Here is a 22,910-nt window from a genome sequence, read left to right on the forward strand (position 1 = left end):
AGGCATAATAGAACTTTGGGGAAATTTCTTCTGGAAAACAGTTGGTAAACATTTATACCCTAAATTACAAGGATTAATAATGCTTATACTTTTTATTTTAGCTAGTAATGCTTCTCTTATCCATGCACGTTTCTATCCTTTTCTTAAATCCTGCTGAATTACAAATCTCAATAGAAGTGAGTCCCACAGATTAATTATTAGAGCTAGCTGGAAAGATTCAGATGAAAAAGTGTTTCACAGAGATGGTTTGATTTCACTGAAGTTCCAACAGAGCTCTACCTGGTTAGCTGCCAGTTTGGCCACCTGGCTCCTCAGCAGCCTGGATTACCAGGGGACACAGTTCCAGGACCACCCAGGAGGACTGCCTCAGAGCCAGGGGGCGCCCTTCCTTTTTGTAGAGAATTTCAAAAATTTGGGGTCATAATCAGAATGAAAACAAATTCAAAATATCAAACTCTTCCGTTAAATGGAATTAACTTTTCTCCGCCAAGCTGTATTATATATTGTGCAAACATAAATAAACAATTCTATTTGATTTTTGTCATCTTGTATTGGTAAATAGTAGTCTCTGACTGTCCTTAATGTCTTATACCTCTGCTTTATCTCCTTTCATTCTTCTCCATTCCACCATAAATAATCCCAATCACTAATTACTGTTTTTGGAGAGAACCCCCTCTCACCTCATCCTATAGTCATTTTTGTATGCCTTCTCTAAACCTTTTCTGTTACCATTCTGCATTTTTATGAGGAGGTCACCAAAGTGTTCAAGGAGAGGATCCCTATCAACTTCTATAATGACTTGATAATATTTTTCACATTCTTCTTCTGTCCTTTTCTTTAATACGCAGTGGCTGACATATTTGCTGTTTTTAATGCCATTTCCCGTTGAGCAGTTGTCATCTTTAAACTGGCTACAATGACTCCTAGTTCTTGTTCCTGAGAGGTTACATTCATTTCAAAATGCATCAGCATGTTAAAAGTCCTTTAAATTGGCATAACAATGTGCATGACATTGCACTTGTCTATATTGAATTTCACCTGCCCAGTGACCTACTTGTTAGGTCCTTCTGGAGTTCCTTAGAATCCTCCACAGTCTTGACTAACTTAAGTAATTTTCTTGTTTCACAATTCTCCCTCTCTTCAAAGTCATTAATGGTACACTGAAGACAATCAGTCTTAGCCCTCTGATTACTGGTGTCTTCCCCAGAACCTCATAGAACTTAGCAGTAGGCCCAGTCTAGAACAATAGTCCATACCCACCTGATATTGGAAGGGGAAGGAAGAGTTTGAAATCCAGACCTAAACATTTCTCAATTTAGAGTCTAATGCTCTAATGCGCTGAGCTAGAACCCCAATTCAAAACACTCCCACGTTCTGTGCCTGGTGAGGAAAGGGGTACTGGGAAGAACAGTCAAATCTAGACTTGGAGTCCTGATCCAAATTTTGCGACTTGCACCTGTGTCTGATGAAAACAGGATGTGCATTTCTTATGGCAGTCTTAGAGAGCAAAACTTTAACTCACAAACTTAGAGCACTGTTCTGTGAGGCACCCCGCTATGGATTTATTTCCATGCTGAGAATTGGCCATCTATTTTTAATCTTTTTTTCCTCATCTTTTTACCAACTTTTAATTTAAGGCAGGACTGTACTTCTCACTGTGCAGTTACTAAGTTTCCATAATAGGCTTTTGTGAGGGACTTTATCGAAAGCCTTTTGATAATCTAAATAAATTATATCCACTATTTGATTAACTCTTTCAGCTGTTCTGTTTCAGCCTTGTATTATAACTGTACTGATTTTTTTCCTCGGGATTTTTTCCCCCCCTATATACTGAACTTGACCAATCAGGTTCAGGAATAGATTTTTTTTTAAAAGGGAAAACATAGCAACGACAGCATGGCAACAGCAGCTGCTGCACAAAAGCAAAATAGAGAAATCGACTTCCGAAACATGAATTCTCTGTTAAATTATTTTTGTTGGTTGGTGAGTGTGTGGGAGGATTATAACTAAATAAGTGAGAAAATAGCTTACAAATAATTCATAAGATACTTAAATTGAGACGACACCTTAATGATTGCAGCTGCCTTCTGGCTAGCCCTTGTGATGTATTAGTGTCCTCACTCTTGAAGATAAAGGTCACATCAGATCTAAGCTCTTGTACATCAGCATGTATGTAGTATTCCATCCAAGAAATAGCATTAAGGAAGCATTAAGGTTGAGTAATCAAGTCAGAAACATACAGTTGTGGTTGAAAGCACAACAATAATTTTGGTCCCTTGTGCTTCTATCTGGAAGAAAAGGCTCTTCCAAACTCTTGGAGGCAGTGTGACCTGATGTGTGACCTTAAGCAGGTCACGTCACCTCTCTGTGCTGCCTTTCACCCTTTGTCATGTAGGCTGTAAGTGCTTCAGGGCAGGGATTGTCTCTTCTTGTGTGTTTGTGCCCTGCCTAGCTCCATGGGGATCCAGTCTCAGCTGGGACTAGGAGGCAGTACTGTAACCAAAAATGATAATTGGGATTTACTGCCAGCCTGTTGTCCAGACTGCAAAATATTTTGCCACCGGCTCCCCGAAGACCTCTAATTCTAGCCATGAGCAGGAGAATTTTTTTAACCTTAACTTTACCAGAAATAACTACTGATGAAGCTTTGAAAAGCAAGCTTCCATTGGCCTGGAGCAGCGAACTGCGGCCAGGGGGAGCCGCGATCGGCCGAACCTGCGGACGCGGCAGGTAAACAAACCGGCCCAGCCCGCCAGGGGCTTTCCCTGCACAAGCGGCGGAACAAGTTTGGGAACCACTGCCCTAGACACCTAAAATCTGTCTATCAGCTTGTCTAGCAGTGGAACAGTCAGTGGTGACAAGACAACAGCTTCTGGATGAACAGGCTGGTTGCTAATCTATACTGAACCAATAGCTAGGATCTCTGGTTAAAACAATATGGTGACCTTTAAAGGGATACGTCATTTTGTCCCCCATTTGTTGCACTCTCCATAGAACCACTACTGAGATCTGAGATTACAACAGGATGCTAACTTCAAAGGGCCGCCCCATGACATGGCTTATATTGTGTAGTTATGTAAAATCTATTAAACATTATTGTTTGCAAAAATTTACATATTATACATTTTTCACAATCCCCTCCAACCCTACCACCCGATAGTTTAGAAAAACTCTGGGCTAGAGGGTAATTCAGGCAACTGGGAGTCAGGAGTTTTGAGTTGTTTCCATGTTTCTACCACTGACTTGCTGTGTGAGCTATGGCAGGTCATTCCATCTCTCTTCGCCTCTGTTTCCCTGTCTGTAGAATAGGACTAATGCTTACCTACCACACAGAAGTGTTTGGGGATAATTAACTAACAGTTATGAAGAGTTTGAGCTCTTCAGCTTACAAGTGTAGAAGTGCAAATTACTGCTATCATAGTTACACTTGCTGTTGTGTGTTAGTTTATTGTTGCAATTTTGGATATACAAAAAGTAGCAAAAGAAGTTATTGGTGCTCTCCAGAGAACATAAAAACAAAGAAACAACCACTAAAGTGTTTTGGTTGCCTCTAAGGCTTTCAGAAATGATGTTAAAAGCAAGCAAGCGAAACATTGGGCTTAAAACAACTTCACTTTTATCTGTAGTACAATTTCTGTTTTAAAATTACTTCCTCTTAACATCTTTGTTTACAAGTCTCAGAGATAGCCCTTACTTTTGTTTTCTCATGTGTGTTTGTCTTTCACTTGGCGTGCACAAAAGATTGAGAGAGAGAGAAGGCATCTATTCATACACATACAAGCACTCCCAACTTGAATTGTAAAATACGATCCAGTTGGTCAGGATGGGATCATGTGATCTAAAACACTACCCTCTCTTAACTGATTTTGTGCACCAAAAACTGACTAACCAGCTGTTTGCTAAGCTCGGGTTAGGTGACCCTGTGACCTTTTATAGACTATCAGCACGTTAGCTCCGTTTCTGATGTATATTTACAGAAAAAACACTATGAATTTGAGATGACTAAACTTATAACAGCATTTGGGTCACACTGCCTTGTTATTCTCTTTGCTTGTGTGTGTGTGTGTGTGTGTGTGTGTGAGAGAGAGAGAGAGAGAGAGAGAATAGGCATAAAGATCATTGTTAGATATATAGCAACAGGAACACTTCCTGGTGCCTTTTGGGGCATGCAAAGGCATTTTTGTTAGCTTTGATTTTTACATGGTGTTTCAATCCTTTAGTGCTGGAGCTGGTGGTTGTAAAGTAAAACTGCTGCCCCACTGTAGGTCTTACTTTTTGGTCTGGAAAAAAAAAATCACAGGAAATTTGTTTGTAATAGGGTTATGTGACCTCTGTTAGCCAATGACGAGACTGGCCAGTGGTGTGGCAACTAGTGAAAAATGGAAAACTATTTTTAAGCTCAACCATTTGATAGCGTTAGGCCATCCAAGGCAGGTAGACTTAGTACAGAGAGAAAGGATGCTATCCAGGTAACTCGCATAGCATCAAAGAAATTAGAGATAGAAGAGGCCTTTTAGGTCAAGATCCCCCTCTGCCAATGCAGGATTTTGTAACAGTGAGGATTGGTCCTAATGGGGTTGGCCAAAATTTCTCATCCCCCACTGTTGTGCACTGTGCTGTGTGCTAGTTAGTTACCATCTCTCACATCAGTAGTGGCTGCATGTGAATGCTGCTGAACGCACAGTTTGTAGAGTGCAGTTTGTACTCCTTTGGGAACAGATATGCTGTATAACTGTAAAATGCTCGAGTCAGTGCAGTGCTGTCCCTTTAAAAGTGTGGGGGAAACATGAATTGTCATGATGCTTCTGGCGGGTAACATTTTGGATTCATTCTTCAGACAGAACAAATCCATGCTGGCACTTTCCAAGTTTAAAAGCTCCATTTTGGGTTAGAGGCCCAATGCTCAAATACTGCATGCTACTGCAGTTGCAAACACAATCTCCCATGGGCGGGGGACAAATGCAAGATGATGGCTTTTGCAGAGCGAGCCCTACCAAACACTCTGCTTTGCTTCTCTGGGTCAAAACCACAGACTGCCCTCTGTGTATGTGTACATTAATAGTTTTGAATGGGAATTAGTCTTAGCCATAAAGTTCACATCCAGATCAGAAAGGGGGTGGGGGTAAAGAGAAGTGGGTTGTAGCCCACGAAAGCTTATGCTCTAATAAATTTGTTAGTCTCTAAGGTGCCACAAGTACTCCTGTTATTTTTCTTTTATTAGTGTCACCTTTTTTATACTCAAGCTTCAATACCATGGTGATGGGGATCACATATGTACATAGATACCATAGTACTGTCCTTAAATTCAATTAGTACATTAATATTCCACATAACGAGCAAGGCAATATACGAGGCCTTTAGTCTGTGGATTTAAAATGTTTGGAAAATGTTATATTTTCCTCCTGTCTATAGCTGATTTGCTGCCAAAAGAAGATCTGGGTCTACAGTTAATTTTAGAAAGGTTAACTCTAGTTACAAAAATAAACCCAAGCATGGAGAGATGAAAACCAGATGGATGGGGAATAATGGGCTCCTGGTCTGCAGAAGTCATCGTAGAAGCCGATTTGACAGATAAACATGCAAAATATATCCCTTTTTTCATTTAACACTATGCAAAGGGGGTGATGTGCTCTGAAAGCTCAAGTTCTCCTCAAATGACCTTGCCACCTTTACAGCATATGCCACTCCGTCCTCCAAGAGGCAATAGAATGTATATATGTAGATTTGTAGATTGCTAGTGGGTTTTCGGGAAGATTGCTGAAAGACTTGGCACAGGGAAAGGGCAGATTTTAAAGAGCTCCGAGGGCTGGAGAGATTGCTGTTTGAGCGGCTTGGCTGCCTCGAGGTCATTGCTAATTAGTTGCATGTTGCTTAAAGAACTGAACATTAAATTTTAATGCTGGTATGAAAACAGCCACCAATCACGCTGTCTCCCCTTTGTGTCCATGCTGCTGCTTGCTTTGCTGTGGCATCTGGAACAGAGAATAAAGTCACACCAGGGAAGGGAACAGAGCTACCTTAAAGTGTGTTTAAGAACACCGAGGTAGTATCGGCGCTCAGATGACAGAGGCTGTAGCATGACAGCTGTTACTGAATCGTGCATACAGGCCCGCTGGCAAAAGGCATCAATTTGTATGATATCTGGGTGTCTTTTCTTCTGTTTTCATAATTGCCGAGATGATGTCTGCATAAATCTTCTCCTCACTGCACCTCCAGCTACAGGAGCTGAGTGGAGGGTGGCAGACTGTCTGTGGAGAAACACCAGCATTGAGGGAGAGTTAATGAAATGTATGTCAGCCAGAAAGGCTTCCTACCAAAGAGGGTGAAGAGCACAGGCAGATTCTTCGGAGTCTGCTGTAATCACATGAATGCCTGAGAACCGGCAGTGCTGTCCTCCCAAGTCCTTCATTGGTTAGGGACCAAGGACAGTACAAGGAGCCTCTTTGGGTATGTCTACACTTCAAGCTGGGGTATGATTTCCAGTTCAAGGCGACATGCCCATGCTAGTTTTGATCAAGCTTGTGTGCAAACAATACAGTATAGCCATGGCAACACGAGCAGCGAGAGGGGCTAGCTGCCCCGAGTACGTGCCTATGGCCTGGGATGGGCAGTTAGCTCCTCACACTGCTGTGCCTATGCTCTATTTTTAACACACTAGCTCGAAGAGTAGGCATACCCTTTAAGGGAACTTCAGTAAATCTACCTCGGCCCTAACCTGTGTGGGCATCTTTCCAAGGGATGAAATGAAATTTACTTTCCATTTGCGTTCAGTGTTGGGCTTCTCCTGCTATTCCTTCAGAGATTTAACTTCAACTCTTGTTGGGCGGGTGAGATGGGAATTCAACTGCTCTTCAGTCAGCCATGGGCTTCCTTCCATACGTAACTGATCTTAGGTGTATGCTGGAGGAGCCACTGCCTACTGGGTGATAAGGGAATTCCCTCTCTTTGTATTACAGATTCACAGAATCTGTGCTACACCCCAGCTATTAAACAGTCTCTTGGAGGAACCCCTTCAGCTTTATGCAGTGAGTTCTTCCCAGCGAGTCCAAGTGAGATAACTGCTGGTTATAGGCTTGTACACTCTTCAAGGACCGATGCATCTCAGCATGTATTTGCAGTGACACCAGACAGTCTATTCAAAACAGTAGGTTTATTAGTCAACTGGAACAGCCTCCGAAGTCCTTAGCACAGAGAAGTGAAGGTCAAAATAACAGTCCATCTGGCCAAGCCAAAGCAATCCACCAGCCAAGCTGTAATGGATTTCATTTCAGGCTCTGGCTGTCTCTGAACCCTTAGTCCGTTCCAGATGAGAGAAACCAGTTTCTTTTAGAAGCCCAGTCTTTATCCCTTGCTGGTCACCTCCCAGTCCTTTGTCTCCAGGCAAGGCTATGCTGAGTTCACAACCCCACCTGTTGGAGCTTACTGCTGTTGAGTGTTGATTGTTCATTTGTTGGGGCTTCTGTTGTCCATCTGGACCCTCTGTTGATCTGGGTTGGTTTCAGCCAGTTCCTTAGTGACCCATTTGTTGTGGCCCAGACAGCAAGGTGACACACCTCATGTACTGCATGCACTGCCTCCAAGAGCAGACTTAAACCTTTTTCCTGCACTAGGTAGCAATGCAAAGTACAGGGGGAAACTGAGGAACATATAGGAGTCATAAAAATATTGCAGAAAATTCCCACTTCCTCACAGTTTAACTCTAGGCTTCCCAGTACAAGCCCATTCATTTCAGGTCTGACTTTGAGAAAACATACAGTAACTCCTCGCTTAACGTTGTAGTTATGTTCCTGAAAAATGAGAAACGATGTTAAGCGAATCCAATTTCACCATAAGAATTAATGTAAATGGGAGGGCGGGGGGTAGGTTCCAGGAAAAAAAAAATTCACCAGACAAAAGACTATATACACACAGTATAAGTTTTAAACAAACAATTTAATACTGTACACAGCAATGATGACTGTGAAGCTTGGTTGAGGTGGTGAAGTCAGAGGGTGAAAGAGGGTGGGATATTTCCCAGGGAATGCCTTACTGCTAAATGATGAACTAGCACTTGGCTGAGCACTCAAGGGTTAACACATTGTTGTTAACAGTAGCAGGGCCGGCGCAACCCATTAGGCGGTCGCCTAGGGCGCTAATATTTGGGGGGCGGCGACCGCGGCGGCTGGATCTTCGGCTGCCCTGGTCGTTGGCGGTATTTCGGGGGCGGGACCTTCTGCCACCTCTGTCGGGGGTGGCATTTCGGGGGCGGGACCTTCCGCCACCTCTGTCGGGGGCGGCATTTCGGGGGTGGGACCTTCCGCTGCCTAGGGCGGCAAAAAAGCTGGCGGTGCTCCTGAACAGTAGCCTCACACTGTATAAGGCAGCATAAATGGAGGGAGGAGAGACAGCATGGCACACAGAAACAGAGACACACATCGTGTGTGTGTGTGTGTGTGAGAGAGAGAGATGCACATTGCCTCTTTAAGGACACTGACCCCACTCTAAGTACATTGCCTTTTTAAGTAGATCAGCAAGTTGAGACAGCAGCTGCTGCCGGCTCCCTCCGTCCTGAGCCCTGTCATCTACCCCTCCCCCCCCCCTGCTGCTCTATAGAGATGGGGTAAGCGGGGGGCAGGAGCGGGGGGGGACACACCCTGACAGCCCCCTCCCCCTTACCTCCCTCTGCACAGCAAGCAGGAGGCTCCCGGGAGCAGCTCCAAGGCAGAGGGCAGGGGCAGCACATGGCAGTGGGCGGGGGGACAGCTGAACTGCCTGGCAATTGATAGCCTGCTGGGCGGCTGCCACACAGAGAACTTAGGGGAGCGGGGAGCTGATATGGGGGCTGCCGGTCCACCCTGGTTCCAAGCCCCCACCAGCTAGCTGCAATGAGCTGCTCTTCCTGCAAGCGGTAGACAAAGCAGGCGGCTGCCAAACAATGTTAGAAGGGAGCATTGCGCAACTTTAAACAAGCATGATCTCTAATTTATCAGCAGCATAACAATGAAACAACGTTAACCGGGATGACTTTAAGTGAGGAGTTACTGTACTGTATTTTGGGTGGCAAGTTAATTGATCTGCTTAGTGTCCCAGTCCCCAGTTTCTACTGTGCTTGGATTTGCCAGTCTTGGTGAATCATGTCATGAGTAGAGTCACTACTAACACCAACCCCATGTGTTCAAAAACCATGAGATTGGATTAAAAGTACTGAGTGTGTGTGTGTGTGTGTGTGTGTGTTGGGGAGGGGGGTTATTTACGTTCTGGTTTGTGACATTTTAGGAGCAAGCCACCTGCCCCCAAAGTGTGTGTGAGCTTTTCAGGGTCAAAATCCAGCCTCAAATACATATGCAAAACTGAGTCCTCATTGGCTGCTCAGAGTCCCTCTCCCCTTCCCCTCTGCTACCCGCGGGTGGAGGAGCTGTTATTCTATCCCTCTTCCTCTCCCTGCCACTATCTTCTTCACTCCCTCAGTCTCCTCTGCACCACGTTGGTTTCCCTCTGGCTCCTCACACGACATCATCCCTTTAGTCTCCTGCTCCCCCCCATTCTCCTGCTCCCTCCTCAGTCTCCCCATGCATCCTTTTGTAGTGTCACCACTGCTCTCACATTCTCTGTGTCCTATTGGGGTGTCCTGTCTAGCCCCTCCAACCATGGATTGGCAGCCATTTTGCCTCTGGGCATGTCTTTGGTCTCATTGAAAAGGGGGAGGTGGCAGTCTTCTTTATTAGTGATAGTCTCACTGCCTCATGCAGATAGAGTGTAGTGAAATGGCAGCCATCTTGACTGGAGAGGGTGGACGTTTTGAATAAGGTGGACGTTTCGAATAAGTTGTGAGTTGGTGGCTCTTAGTTGTTTTCATGAAACAGGTTAAAAAAAAATCAGAATTTCTAAATTCACAATAAAATGATGAGAGTTGACAACACTGAGCCACAGAAGTTTCAAGAGTAACTGAGGTTACTCTGATGCCAAAATGAAAACTTAGCAATGGTAGACAGCGATTATATAGGAGTCATAAAGCACCAAGATTCAATTCTATGCAAGGACAACTGGTGACAGGTTGAAGTCTGATATTTCATGCCCGGAGCCTCAGAGAGGGTCAGACTCTGAGGCTTTTTTATATCTTCGTGTGGCTATATTTTTCTTTCTCCTCTTTGAACAGTGATTTTACTCTGGGTAGTACAGAATGTGCTGCTCTGCAGTGATTGCATACAAGGGACTACGGGCGTACCATTGCTTTTCTTGATTTTGGGTTTAAACCCAAATTTTGCCCAGGGAGCCAGATTACAACTAAATAAGAACTAGAAGAGGGTAATGAATAAACTTGATGCAAATTACTGATGTAATCTGCCGTCTGGCCCATATGTTACTTCGCCCTGCACAAACCCTACACTGCTTGGATGGATAGGAGCAGGCATACTTTTTATACACCACCCAATCCCATGGTCAAACTCCTAAGGTCTAATATCTGATTGTAGTTAAGTTAATCACAATGGGTTCCCTAGGACAGTGATGGTCACAACATCTTTTGGTTCAGTTCTCTATCCTTTCCCCTTCCCTGCTCATGACAACACATCCATAAGGCTACCAAGGAGATGAGAAAGATAAACGTATTAATCACACACTGGTGTCTGCTGGATAGTAAAGTAACAGTCGCTCCAGTGAGACATGCCTCACAGGCATCTCATATAATCTGCTCATTTAACCATTCCTAGCCCCTCTCTCCCCTGATGTGCAGTCACCCACTGTCTCTGGCAAAGAGAAAAGCCCATCTCCTGAAACGAGAGGAATTTGTTTTTCAGCTGGTAACTAGTGAATCCTGAAGTCTGCACGACCCCCTTGCTCCCTGAGTCACATTTGTCACTGCAGCCACAGGCTTGTGTCTATTTTTCTGCCTATTTGTTATAATTTGGAGAAGGGAAAATAAGGAAACTAGAGGCCCCTGGCAGGAACACAATGCAGAGAGACTGAGCTGAAGAGTGGTGAGTGTCTGTGGAATCAGTGTTAGCACTCAGTGAGTAGTGAAGATGCAGGCAACGTCTTTCTCATTGGTGAGAGTCGTATACTTTCTCTTGAAGCTCAGCAGTTCATTGCACCAGCAGCAAGGTAGTTTATGAAATGTTTCCATATAAATTCACCTTAATACCACTTCCGTCTCTTGCGCTCACACAATATTTTGCAAGCTTTGTTCTACATGTTCTCTCACTTGTTTTAGCATTCAGAACTACAGTTCAGAACAGAATTAAATGGCTCCCTGTTACAGGAAGCAGCAAGCACAGAGACCTATTAATCAGAGCCTATACAGATCATCCTAGTCCACCTTCTTCTTTCTCAGTTGTTAACCTCGTTGTTCCTGGAAGAAGGTATCCTCTTTCCCTTTTTCCTTCCAATTCTCCCAGTGAGGAAGAGAAGAACTTGAAAAATGAATCTGTCTGTTACTGTAGCTAGTTCCTCTTCTAAACTGGGGACTCTCAGTTCTGTTCCAGGCCCTATCACCTCCCTCAAGTTGTCTGCAGTACGGGGTCCATGCTGGTTTTTGGTCTTCTCATAGTGTGCCTTTTGGGGAGCCAGGTGCTGGCTGGCTGGAATTGCAGCCACATTTCTGTCTTAGTCCAGAACCTCATGCTCTGATTTTATCAGAAAGGATGGAGAATCTTATCACTAGTCTCCAGAATACCTTTGGACGGGAGATCTCAGTAGGAGAGTCCACGGCTGCTATTTTCCTTTATTTACATGGAGAGGAGAAATGTAAATTTAGCTAAACAATAGCCCCTAGCATTGCAGTGTAAAAGTGCAGAGTCATTTTAGAGGAAGTAACAAGAGATTTTTCTGTGTCTAATTTGTCTGTCCTACAGTGGGTTGGCATTCCACTTTACAGAGCACATGTGGTAGAGGCTGTTAATGCTTGTTAACCATTCACTCCGCCTTCATAGCTTGTTAGCTATTCACTCCGCAGTCTGACCGTTCCGATATGGTCACTGCACAGGTGGTCAGGAAGTTGCAGCGTGGACATCCTAGCAGTCCAGATATTCAGAAGCTTTTCTTTGACACCATTCATGTTAGGACATGTATGTCCATTTCTCTGTAGGTGTAGTACCAATGGCTGAGAGGTTAGTACCTCTTCCTTGCTTCTAGAACTAAGATACTGTAGCAGCATTGATTTTTTTAAAGGTATCGAACTCTTTACCAAAGGACAAGGAGGAATTTGGTTCAAAGACATAAGTCCCACGTTTGGGATTTTTATTGGTTGGTATTTGAAAAAAATCTGTGGATTCCAAACCTTATTCTCTTAAGCACTCATTTTCTTTTTTGATGGAAGACATTTTTTAATACCTCAGAGGTAGGTCCAAACGTCAGCTATTTCTACTAGCCAGAGGTCTGGTAGGAAGTTATAACATAGAATCTTATGCTTAGCCTTGCTGGGTACGTCTCCACTGCAATAAAAGACCTGCAGCATGGCCACGGCTGGCCCTGGTCATCTGAGTTAGGGTCATGGGGCTCGGGCTACGAGGCTATAAAATTACAGTGTAGACGTTCTACAGAGCCTGAGCTCCAGCCCAAGCCCAAACATCTACATTGCAATTTTTAGCCCCGCAGCGTGAGCACAGGTCAGCTGACACAGTCTCTGAGACTCCGTGCCGCAGGTTTTTTATTGCAGTGTAGGCATACCTGTAGGCTACCAAGAGGATTTTGTTTAGGGGATGTCCCCTGGGTGTATTTTTATCTCATTAGAATATGGTATTTGTCTCTTCCTATCCTAAACTGTTGTGTAGTGTTTCTATGTGCCATTAAATAGTTGCCAAATTCCACCCCAGAGGTGGCTGCCTCAGTGGTGGGGTGAGGTTGTGAAAATAATAGTTTGTAAGTACATCCTTCAGGATCAAAGGTGCTATCTGAATAAACGAATGCAAGAAATCAGTAGTACTTATCAAAGTACTTAAAGCCTGAGACCTTTCCTCTCATTTTTAGGGTGTCACTTTTTACTATCTAAACAGCAGCAATTTGTGGGAGACCTCATGACAGAAGAAAAGTCATCCATCACACACTTTTTCTCTCCCCAGGACTAACATCCACTGGTTTACTCCCCAGGAGAGAAGTGGATACAGTTTGACAAATGTTGGTATTCGTGTTTAAATGTCCCTTTTTGCCATCTCCTGGGGCCTGTGCAGATAAGTCAAAGCGCGTGGTTGTGTGAAGGAACTTGCCCATGTGCAGCGCTCCACTTACTTGTTTCCTTTGACACTGAGTTAGTGTAATAGCCGGTGCTCAGTCAGTTTTATCACTTGTGTATATAAAACCTGGGTCATGTTCCAGATTAAAGATGGAAGTGTGTCAGCTAGATGCCTGTACTGAAGAGACAGGAGTTGTGGTTCATCTCAATATTGAATAATAAGCAAGAGACAGGAAGTGTTTGTCATAAATCTTGACATGTGCATGGGGTTGTTCCTCCCTCACCCTACCCCAGTATTCAATTTTCATCCTGGGATTGCCAGGCACTTGGTCCTCTTCGCTCAGCAGTTAAGAGCAGCTTTTTCATTACGTTCCCTGGAAGGCACTTTATAGAGACGTCCGTCCCCCTCTGCCTCATAAATCCACTTTATATTTCAGGCTTGCAACATGGGGATCAGAGGTCTTTGGCAAGAAGCAATTATTATAAAGAACCAGTTCTCCCTCTTTTAGGTTACAAAGAGAATATTATGGGGAAAGGGAATTTAGCTGAAGACAAGGAGAGGTCATTTTTGTGAAAGGCAGTGTTCCCTGATTGATGGACAACCACACAGCCTTATTAATGCTCGGTCGTTAAGCGTCCCGTAGGGCATGCTAGCATGATGTCACAGGCTAACAAAACCTGCTGGTTACTACAAAAATAAACGAACAGAAGCAATAGACTGGGAGTTCAATAAACTCATAAATATTTCCAGGCACAACCACATCTTGTGGGCAAATTTGTTTTTTGTTTTTTTTAATATTTCTATCATTTTAAATGAACAGCCTCTAATTACAGTGATTTGCTAGCTACCTGGGGACCTGATATTTGAGCAGGGTGTAATGCTTATGAGAGATTGATTAGTGAAGCATAATTCAATTGGGGGATTTTGATAATGATATCGCCACCCAAGAGAGCCAAGTCTGAGCAATTATACGGATCCTCAGAACCCTCCTGATTGAATTGTATAACTTCACTAGTCAGTCTCCCTGTCAACGCCCCCCCACCTCTGTGTGTCTCCATCCTTTAAGCTTTGAAGAGATCTTCTAGAGGCCTGTTTAAAGGGAAAAAGATACTTAGCAAGAATTACCCTCTCTACAGAGTAATCTCATGGTGCAGACACTAAAGAGAAGGCTGTAGTGCACCAACTCCAGGGAGAAAAATGTGGCCATTAAATCCTATCTCTATATCCCACCCTGCCCTGGCCTGAATTTACAACATCAGCCCTAGCTTTGAAGGAGGAATTGATTGTGGTATTTTTAGCTGAGCAGTCAGACTTTGCAAATACTTTTATTTGTGTGTGTTCCTTTGGGAGTATGTGTGCGCGCACACAGACTCTTATACATGAGCTTTGTTTTCAATGTGTACTCTTTGCTGGGCATTGGAAGCCCGAGAACAGGCTTAGGGCCCTCTCTGAGGCTGTACTGCCTCTCTCTCTGACAGCTGCGCGTGGACACTAGGCCTTTGACATTTAGAAAAATCTCAGAATCTAAAGCAAGAGGCAGGAAAAAAAAATATTTTCTTGTTTAAAGGTCAGAGCCGACTGCTTTAAAAAATGGTTTTAAAATTGGTTTGTTGGACTGTGACAAGATTTAACCATACTAATGGATGGAGAGAACATGTGATCTGGGGTAGGCAGAAAAAGAGAAACCCTGCAGTAGACTGGCTGAGGAAGCTATTAAAAGTAAGTCATGCAAACTAAAGAACTTGAATTAGGGTTTTTTTATGGCTGACAAGAGAGCAGGTGTCGTGTCCAGCTAGGGAGCTGGCATGCAGGTTGTGCAGTGGGCTATGATAACACTGCTGAGTGATGCGGTATTAGGTGGGGTAAGAACGTTGCAGAGTTCCTAAGAGATACCCAGGTCGGTGCCAGAGGAGTTTTATAAAGTGAAAAGAGTGCCACAGAGCCCTGATTAAAGGAGGCTAGGTCGTGTGGGGCTCCTCGGCTTAGACACAGCAGAGCTGGGGCCTAGACGTATGAAAGGTAGTGCAGCAGGAGCAGGGGCGGCTCTGTTTTTTGCCACCCCAAGCGTGGCAGTCAGGCGGCCTTCGGCGGCGTTTCTGCAGGTGATCTGCTGGTCCCGCGCCTTCGGCTTACCTGCCGCCAAACCCGCGGGACCGGCGGACCTCCCGCAGGCATGCCGCCGAAGGCTGTCTGATTGCCGCCCTCACGGCGACTGGCACGCCGCCCCCCGCTTGCAGCGCTTGCTTCGCTGGTGCCTGGAGCCGCCCCTGAGTAGGAGGTTCCATCTTGTGAGGAGTGTGTTGCAGGAGCCGAAGGGTCAAAGTTCATACAGTGAATAAAAACGCCTTTGGAGCAAGGAGGTATCAGCAGATGAGTAAGGTACTAGGGGGTGAGGAGAGCAGTGCAGGTGTCTTGGTGGATGAGTCCATAGCACAAGAGGGAACGTGTCCTGGGCTGAAGAGAACGGTATGGAGAGCCATGGGTATTAGGCTTCAGAGTCCTGCCCCCTGCCACATACAGGATTGTTCCCTGCAATGTATTCAGAGTCTTGGTGCGTTAGGAGATCACACAGCAGGTGATCCCATAGAGCGAGAAGAGCAATGCAGACATCTTAGCAGATGAGATGGAGCAGCCCCAGTAGCTTCCCTGAGTAAATGTCACTGGGGCAACAGGTTACTTGTTCATTAAAGCACCTAATAAAACGTAGCCTTGAAAATAAAGGCGCCCCATTCACTTTGGAGTATTGCAGAGTTTCATCTGCACAATAATAGCTTATGCTCTAATAAATTTGTTAGTCTCTAAGGTGCCACAAGTACTCCTGTTATTTTTGCGGATACAGACTAACACGGCTGCTACTCTGAAACCTGCACAATAATAAAGTTCCTCACTGTGTCAAGGGGGTAGAGAGTCACTCTGCCAATCCAGTTCAAGCAGCACATCCTCTTAGGCCTTAACCCTTTGTATGAAAACCGTCACACTGCGAGGACCCGGTAGCACACGCTGCATACACGCGTCTGAATGCTCAGAAGTGTGTTCCTCCTACATCGTGCATCTATTATGTACATCACCCATGGATAGAGCAGTGGATTTTCATATGAAAAGGAGGTGATTGCCCCACTTTGTGGTGAAATCCTGAATTGTATCAAACATCATGATGGGATTGTCTCCTCTTCTCCCTTTCCCCCACCCTTGTTCTTCCCTGCTGCTTCTCCCGCCAGCCAACCTTCTTCTTCTGGGGCCTCTGTAGCCCAGCTTCCCTCTCCCCTCCCTCCTTCTCTTCACAGCATTCCAGGGGTGCAGCTTAGGCAGAGGGCAGTGATGTGTTTAAGGGTCATTCATTTGTCAGACTTTCCCACTGCAAGGTGGGAAACTGAGGCAGAGGACACTGCCCAACACACTATGGGGTCGGATTTGTTTATGGTCTCAAGCTTTTGAATGTGCTTGTGGTGTTTGCCCAAACAATGCTTGGCTCCCTTTCCCATGTGTTGGCCAGCATTCTGTCACTTTGTCTGACCCATGTGTTGTGTGACCTCTTGCCGCCAGCTGGTTGGTCTACTAAGAACCGATGACAGTTCACACCAAGTTTCACTCTATAGATTTTTGTACATTATTTTAATTTTCTAGTTGCAAAAGTGTTCCTGGGGACAGGGGGAGTGTGAATTGCTGTCTCTGTCCCACACATCCGTCCGAACCATTTGAGTGTCTTGTAAACAGCCAAACAAAATGTTATCAGACCTTTAACATCATCATCACCAGGCTGGAGAGAGAAATTTTAGCCCAGAAGATCACTTTTTGGGAAAGTTTATAAGTAACAAAGGCTGAGACAGAAAGTGTAATCTCGACCATACCTATACCAACACTGGCACAGTCTGAACCCATGTATATGTCCTGCTGAAGTGACAACAACAAGCGGTCCTCCTTTGTTCTTCACATGTCGCTGCATCACTTACAAACACCAGCATGGTCCTGGCAACTGCCAGGGGTGACGTCCTAACAAGGAGACACTTTACTTTTTGCAGCATCTAGTGTCCCTAGGTGTTGTGAGCATAGTCTGCTTTAGATCATTATTGTGATGCGTGAGGGTGATCCCTGCTGGAGGTGAGAGGAGCTAATGTTTGCTTTCCTGTGATGCTCACGGTTACAGAGAGACTCTTAGCCTCGCTGTAAGTGCAGCGATTGAATGCATACAGGCATTGCTCTTTTTCCAGGCCTGCAGCAAGACTGATCATCCTGGCATTCATGAGAGGAGTGGGGTGGGAGAGGCTACTCTGCTCCTACCTACCCTTCTCCACTTTCTGTGCCTTTCCGAATGCCAAAATAAATCTGCAGTTTGAAACACAGATATTGACTGAAGTGTTTGGCTGCAGATGGAGTGAGCAGAGTGCGAGACAAATAGAAAGTTTATCCTGTGACTGAAAGGGAGCCAGCAGCTCCCTCGCTGGGCTGCTCACCTCTCTCGGGCATTCACTTTCCATGATTAGCTTTAGATCCCACTCAAGCCTTCATCTCCTGCACAGACAGATAAATAGAGTGGAACAAATGGAAAGGGCACACAAGTTCCAAGGTACCTGGTTCTCTTAAAGGACTGAGTGCTGACACAAGGCTTTATCTGTAATGCAAGTCTCTGCCTTAAAAAAATATATAAAAAACTATAAAGCCTTGAATAATTTACCAATTTCCAGGGTTAAAAGGAAGATTTATGATGTTTTCTTCTGACTGGGAACAGCTAATCTTGTCGCTTATGGAAAAGCAATTGTACTAAAGACTCCTTTCTCTGAGGAGGTTGAAAAGCGACTGCTGGAAGTTCATGTCGCCGCATAGTAGACGGATCCCACTTGTCCCGTTCATACAACATGGCCAAAAAGCTGCTTCTGATTTTGTAATCACTCAATAGGGCAATGCACCCTAGAAGTACAAAGCATAGTGGGGTTCTTGGAACTCCTAGCCTGGGTCATGCACATACCAGTACATAGTAGAGGGTGTTTTGCCCCATTTAAATTGCTTTCCTGAGAAAGATCCTTTATATTTCTGAACGCAGAATGGAGTGATAATGGAAACAGGCCAAAACTGAAATGTCTGTTCCCCAAAATGTTGGTGGGTTGGATAAAATAGAACCTGGATCTGAACCGCCCTGGCTTTGGTTTTGCAAACCCTAAACAAGCCACCTTGATTTGCCCATTAACCAAAAGTGAAAAAACTAGGCCCATAACTTAGGTATCATCTTTGACTCGGCCCTTTCAGTGGACCCACATATTCAGTCCAACTTTAAGTCATGCTGCTTTTTCTTACACGTCTCTAAAAGTAACAACATGCTAACCATACGACTGTGAATAAGACATTTTCGTGGTTTTGGTCCCAGATTAGATTGAGCTGATTTTTAAAGACACATTAGACATTTTTTTCCTCCCATCTGCCATCACTACTGAGCAGATTTAAGGTTCTTTAGGTCCCCTAACTATGCATTTCCTTACCTGACCATATTTGGCCTTTTTTTTTTTTAAAGTTTGGTTTTAACTCTGAATCTCCTGGCTTTTTAATGCTTGATTTGATAATTACATTCCTGTAATGTATTTTACCCTAAATTACTGACGTACTCTCAGCCTCAACGCTATCATAACAGTGTTTTTGTCTGGCAATTTTGCAAAATTCAACTCAGCCTTGACTATAAAGACAAAACTGGTGCCTCCATAATATTTGGACCTTCCTCTCACCAGCCTAAACTTTAGTGTTTCAGGTCACATAGAACCAGATCCAACACCCATGGGCTTGGATTTGCAAAACCAAAATCTGGCCGCCTCGGCACATCTCTGATTGATAGCATCTGGCCTATGGTCTAATTCAAGGCTGTGTGAGAGCTCCACACTGTGCCTGGGCTTGTGCATAGATTGCAAATGCATATCCCTCACTGACCTAGTTCCCTTTCTCCCTGTCATTTGCCAGTTTTTCATCTTTCCCAGTCAGTCTCTTCAATTTGTCCCTGTCTGGCCCAGTTTCACAATGGATGCTCAGAAAGCAAGGCGGGTGGCTCCACTAAACAAAGGATTACGGCTCTAAACTTCACCATCTGGAGTAGTTCATAAAGAGAAATGAACATTAAGCTGAACTGAAGTGGAAGAGCTTTAAACAAACTCTTAATTTACTTTTCCACTATAAAATCTTGTTTAAATCCCCTCCCCGGCATTGATGTGACAGGGGCTTCCTCTGTGCCTTGCACGCTTCACAATCAGAAGTGACATTTACATGAGAAGTTCATAATGAAATTAATCCTGACTCCTGAAGACATGAAATTGGAAACAAACAGATCCCCGGGGCCTTTGGTGCTTCCCTGACATTATTGCTGCCCTTCTAGCAGGCGAAGATACATGCTGCCTGCGCGCACAAACACCCACAGCTCAGGTCATCGATATCCCTTTTGAGAGAGGGCGGTTCCACCTGAGCTGCTTCAGGGTTTCCCTTCTGCTGCATGGACTGTGGATAGGGAACGTCCTGTTACTGAAGCAGGTTGGACTGTTAGGCCGTGCTTGTGTTGCCTCTTGCTTTGCTTCGTTAAGGGGGTAGATGCGGAGCAGTGATCATTCCCGAAAGGGAAATGTCTGGGGAGAAAAAGTTGAATTTCCGTTGTGATAGTTTTGCTGGTTTATTAATAAACAAGCAGATTTTGTGCCGCCTGTGGCATGAGGGGCTCTCAAAACATCCTTTGGCTCCTCTTGCATTTTGCTTCTTTATCCTTTTTATAACCTGTGTTATGACGAGAGGAGATTTTCCCCGTGTATTGGGATTCCACCCTTTTATGTGTGTGTGTCTGGAATAATTTCTCCCATCAGCAAAGCACCTGGGTATGTGAAGCAGGGCTGTCTATACTGTGATAAATAACTCACAGCACCGAGTCTCAGAGCCCAGGCGCTTGGGTTGCAGGCAGGCCCGGCTCTGGCTTTTTGGCCGCCCCAAGCAAAACCGGGGCGGCCAGAATGGCAAAGCAAAAAAAAAAAAAAACCTCCAGCGCGGCCGGAGCCAGGGTGCAGGGAGACTCCCTGCACTGCAGATGTGCCCCGGCTAGCGGGGGTAGGGAGAGAGAAGGGGGGCGGCCAGAGCTTCAGCGGGGTGCTGCCACGCGGCCCCGCCGCCTGCCGGGAGGGCTCTGCGCTGCTCCGGTCGGCTAAGAGAGAAGGACGCGGGCTGCCCTGCCGGGCTTGCTGCAGGGCGCTCCCGTCCTCCACGGCGCCGCCCCCTACAGGGCGGCCAGAGCGGAACACCACCCAAAAAAAAAAAATGCGGCCGTGCCGCCCTAGGATTGGGCGGAATGCCGCCTCCTACAAGCTGCCGCCCCAAGCACCAGCTTGCTCGGCTGGTGCCTGGAGCCGGCCCTGGTTGCAGGGCTATAAAATTGCAGCGTAAACGTTCGGGCTCAGGCTGGAGCCCTGGCTCTGAGACCCCACTAGTTGGCCGGGGGAGGGTCTCAGAGCACGGGCTCAAGCCCAAGTCTGAATGTAGACACTGCAATTTTATAGCTCCACAGCCCAAGCCAGCTGACCCAGGCCAGCTACAGCCATGCTCTCAGTCTGTTATCGCAGTGTAGACATACCCGAACTAAGGGGGCTAGTTAAAGGTAGATCATTGGCTCATTTAAAGGGAATGTTCATTGAAAACATGTCTCCTTATCCTCCAAGAGAGGAGGGGCTTAAGGGCTTTGATTCTTACTGGAGAAAGAGCTCTTTGAATATTTCCTGCCTCCCAAGACCAGGCTATTCAAAGATTTCTCTTCTAAAGCATCCCTGGTTCTGTATTTTCTGCTGTGACTGCATATGTTAATTGTTCAGACCCTTTAAAGTTTGTTTTCAAGATATTTTAAACATTCTCCCTACTGCCTTATAATTCATTATTCATTTGAGGCTCACATGGGGGGTATTGTTCAGAGATTTTGGAAATGCAGAACTTAATAATGGTCCAATTAAATCATGTGTTGAACACCTGCTCTGCAGTAGATAACGTTACTTTGATTAGAATAAGATGCACGCTGAAGGAGACTCCATAGCGAGAGTGCTAGAATTCGTCAGCATTTGGCATGAAATAAAACCCTACTGTATTAACAATTTCTTTTCCTTTTCCCCTCCCTCCACCTCTTCCTTCTCCCCTCAGGCCTCCAGCTCTTCTGGTGGGAAGATGCAACTTCTGGAAACTGAATTCTCTCTCACAATCCGTGAGCTCATTGACCTGCACCTGCTGCACCAGGACAGCATACCAGCATTCCTCAGCGCTGTAACCCTCGAACTCTTCAGCCGTCAGACCTGTGCTTAGCCCTCACTGAATCCCAGCCTTGCACTTTCTGGACGTGGATTGTGAATGGACGTGTGACTATCATTGTTTCACCACTGACCAGCCTAGTGCAGTGGAAAGGGGATCCATGAGCTAGCCATGCCAAGTTCTTTTTGTTTCTTCTGCTGCATTAGGTTGCTTCCAATTTCTTTTGAAGTCCCCTCTCTCCTTTTCTCCCCAAATGCTTCATGGCTGTTTGCAGAGGCAACCAAGGAGTCTGAATGAAGAAGGCATTTCCTGCTTCCTCCGGAGCTGGAGTCACATTCCTTTGGCCCAAAGTCCAGTTACTCCTTGACAATGTTGGTCCAACCCAAAGGCCTCTCTTTTTTTATGTTGATTTTACTAAACAATCTCTCTGACAGCTCTCAGCCCACCATACACATGCAGATTTCCACAGTAATATTTCCAGGGGAGAGCATGTATAACTCCAGGTCAGAGTTTCCTTTTGCCAACTCCCCACCCCCCTATTTATGAACATTGAGACCTTTTTATTAAATTGCCAGCCTCTTATGTGGCCAGTCTCAACAGGAGTCGCTGTCGGGAAGAGCGTGAGAATGCTGGCTTTGGGGAGCTCACAGCTGCTCAAGTCCCAGCTTCTTGCAGGACGATCCTGTTGAATTGGGTCTCAACCTCTCCCAACTGAAAGCTCTTTAAAACAGAGACCACGGGCTCTAGGGGAGATGACAGCTCAAGCTGCCACCAACTAATGAGGACTAAGGGTTGGCTTCTGACATTTGTGGAGGACTGGAGTCATGGATGGATAGTGGGGCCTTCGGATACACCCTGCTCTCATAGATAGCTCGCTGATCAATGAGAGTTGACAATCTTTCAAGACATAAAACTTAGCGAGATCTAGTCCTTCATAACTCCAGATCCTGGTTTGCCAGAACTCAGCACCTGTGTATACCCGTCTCTCTTTCTCCCTCTTGTGCTGTATGTCCATTGCTTAGACGTCACTTGAGTGCTTTTCCTTCCTTGCGCAAGACTCTCGGGCGGTTGCTTGGCTTATCTCAGGAACACAGGGAAAGGAGCAGGGAGTGGATGGCCTCTTCGTGGTGTATTCACTGTATTGTTGTTTTGTAGCCCAGTGTCCATAGCCAGGGTTGTCACCTTCTTGTATTACTGGGTGTAACCCTCACCACCACTACCACCTCTCTCTCCTGACTCTGCGGAGGGATCTTTCTGACAGCTCTGAAATGTTGTACTATGATGGAGGGGGTTGGTTAGTTTGTTTTTCAGAATAAAGTGTCACTTCCCCATCTAGGTGTATGCTTCTTTTATCGAGCGTTTGCACCTTCTGTGGCGTCAATGGTATCCGTTTTGATAACGGATGGTCAATCAGTGATGCTTGGGTTGATTTTACCACAGGAAGGGAGGGCGTATTACGCAGCTCTTTGGTTCTCCAGGCACATCTCATCAGTGCCAGAAACGATACTAGTCTAAGCCATTATA

At 45.3% G+C, this 22,910-nt stretch overlaps 1 protein-coding gene across 1 annotated transcript in view; it reads left to right on the forward strand.

Annotated features, from left to right (window-relative positions):
- MAD1L1 (mitotic arrest deficient 1 like 1) overlaps positions 1–21,440 on the forward strand; it is a 560,284-nt gene extending 538,844 nt beyond the window's left edge. Inside the window, exon 19 of the mRNA XM_065412141.1 lies at positions 21,282–21,440. Within this exon, the coding sequence (XP_065268213.1) occupies positions 21,282–21,440 (159 nt within the window). The remainder of the gene's footprint in view (positions 1–21,281) is intronic.
- The last annotated feature ends 1,470 nt before the right edge of the window (positions 21,441–22,910 follow it).

This window comes from Emys orbicularis, chromosome 10 (genome assembly GCF_028017835.1).
Source record: "Emys orbicularis isolate rEmyOrb1 chromosome 10, rEmyOrb1.hap1, whole genome shotgun sequence".
Lineage (NCBI taxonomy): Eukaryota > Metazoa > Chordata > Testudines > Emydidae > Emys > Emys orbicularis.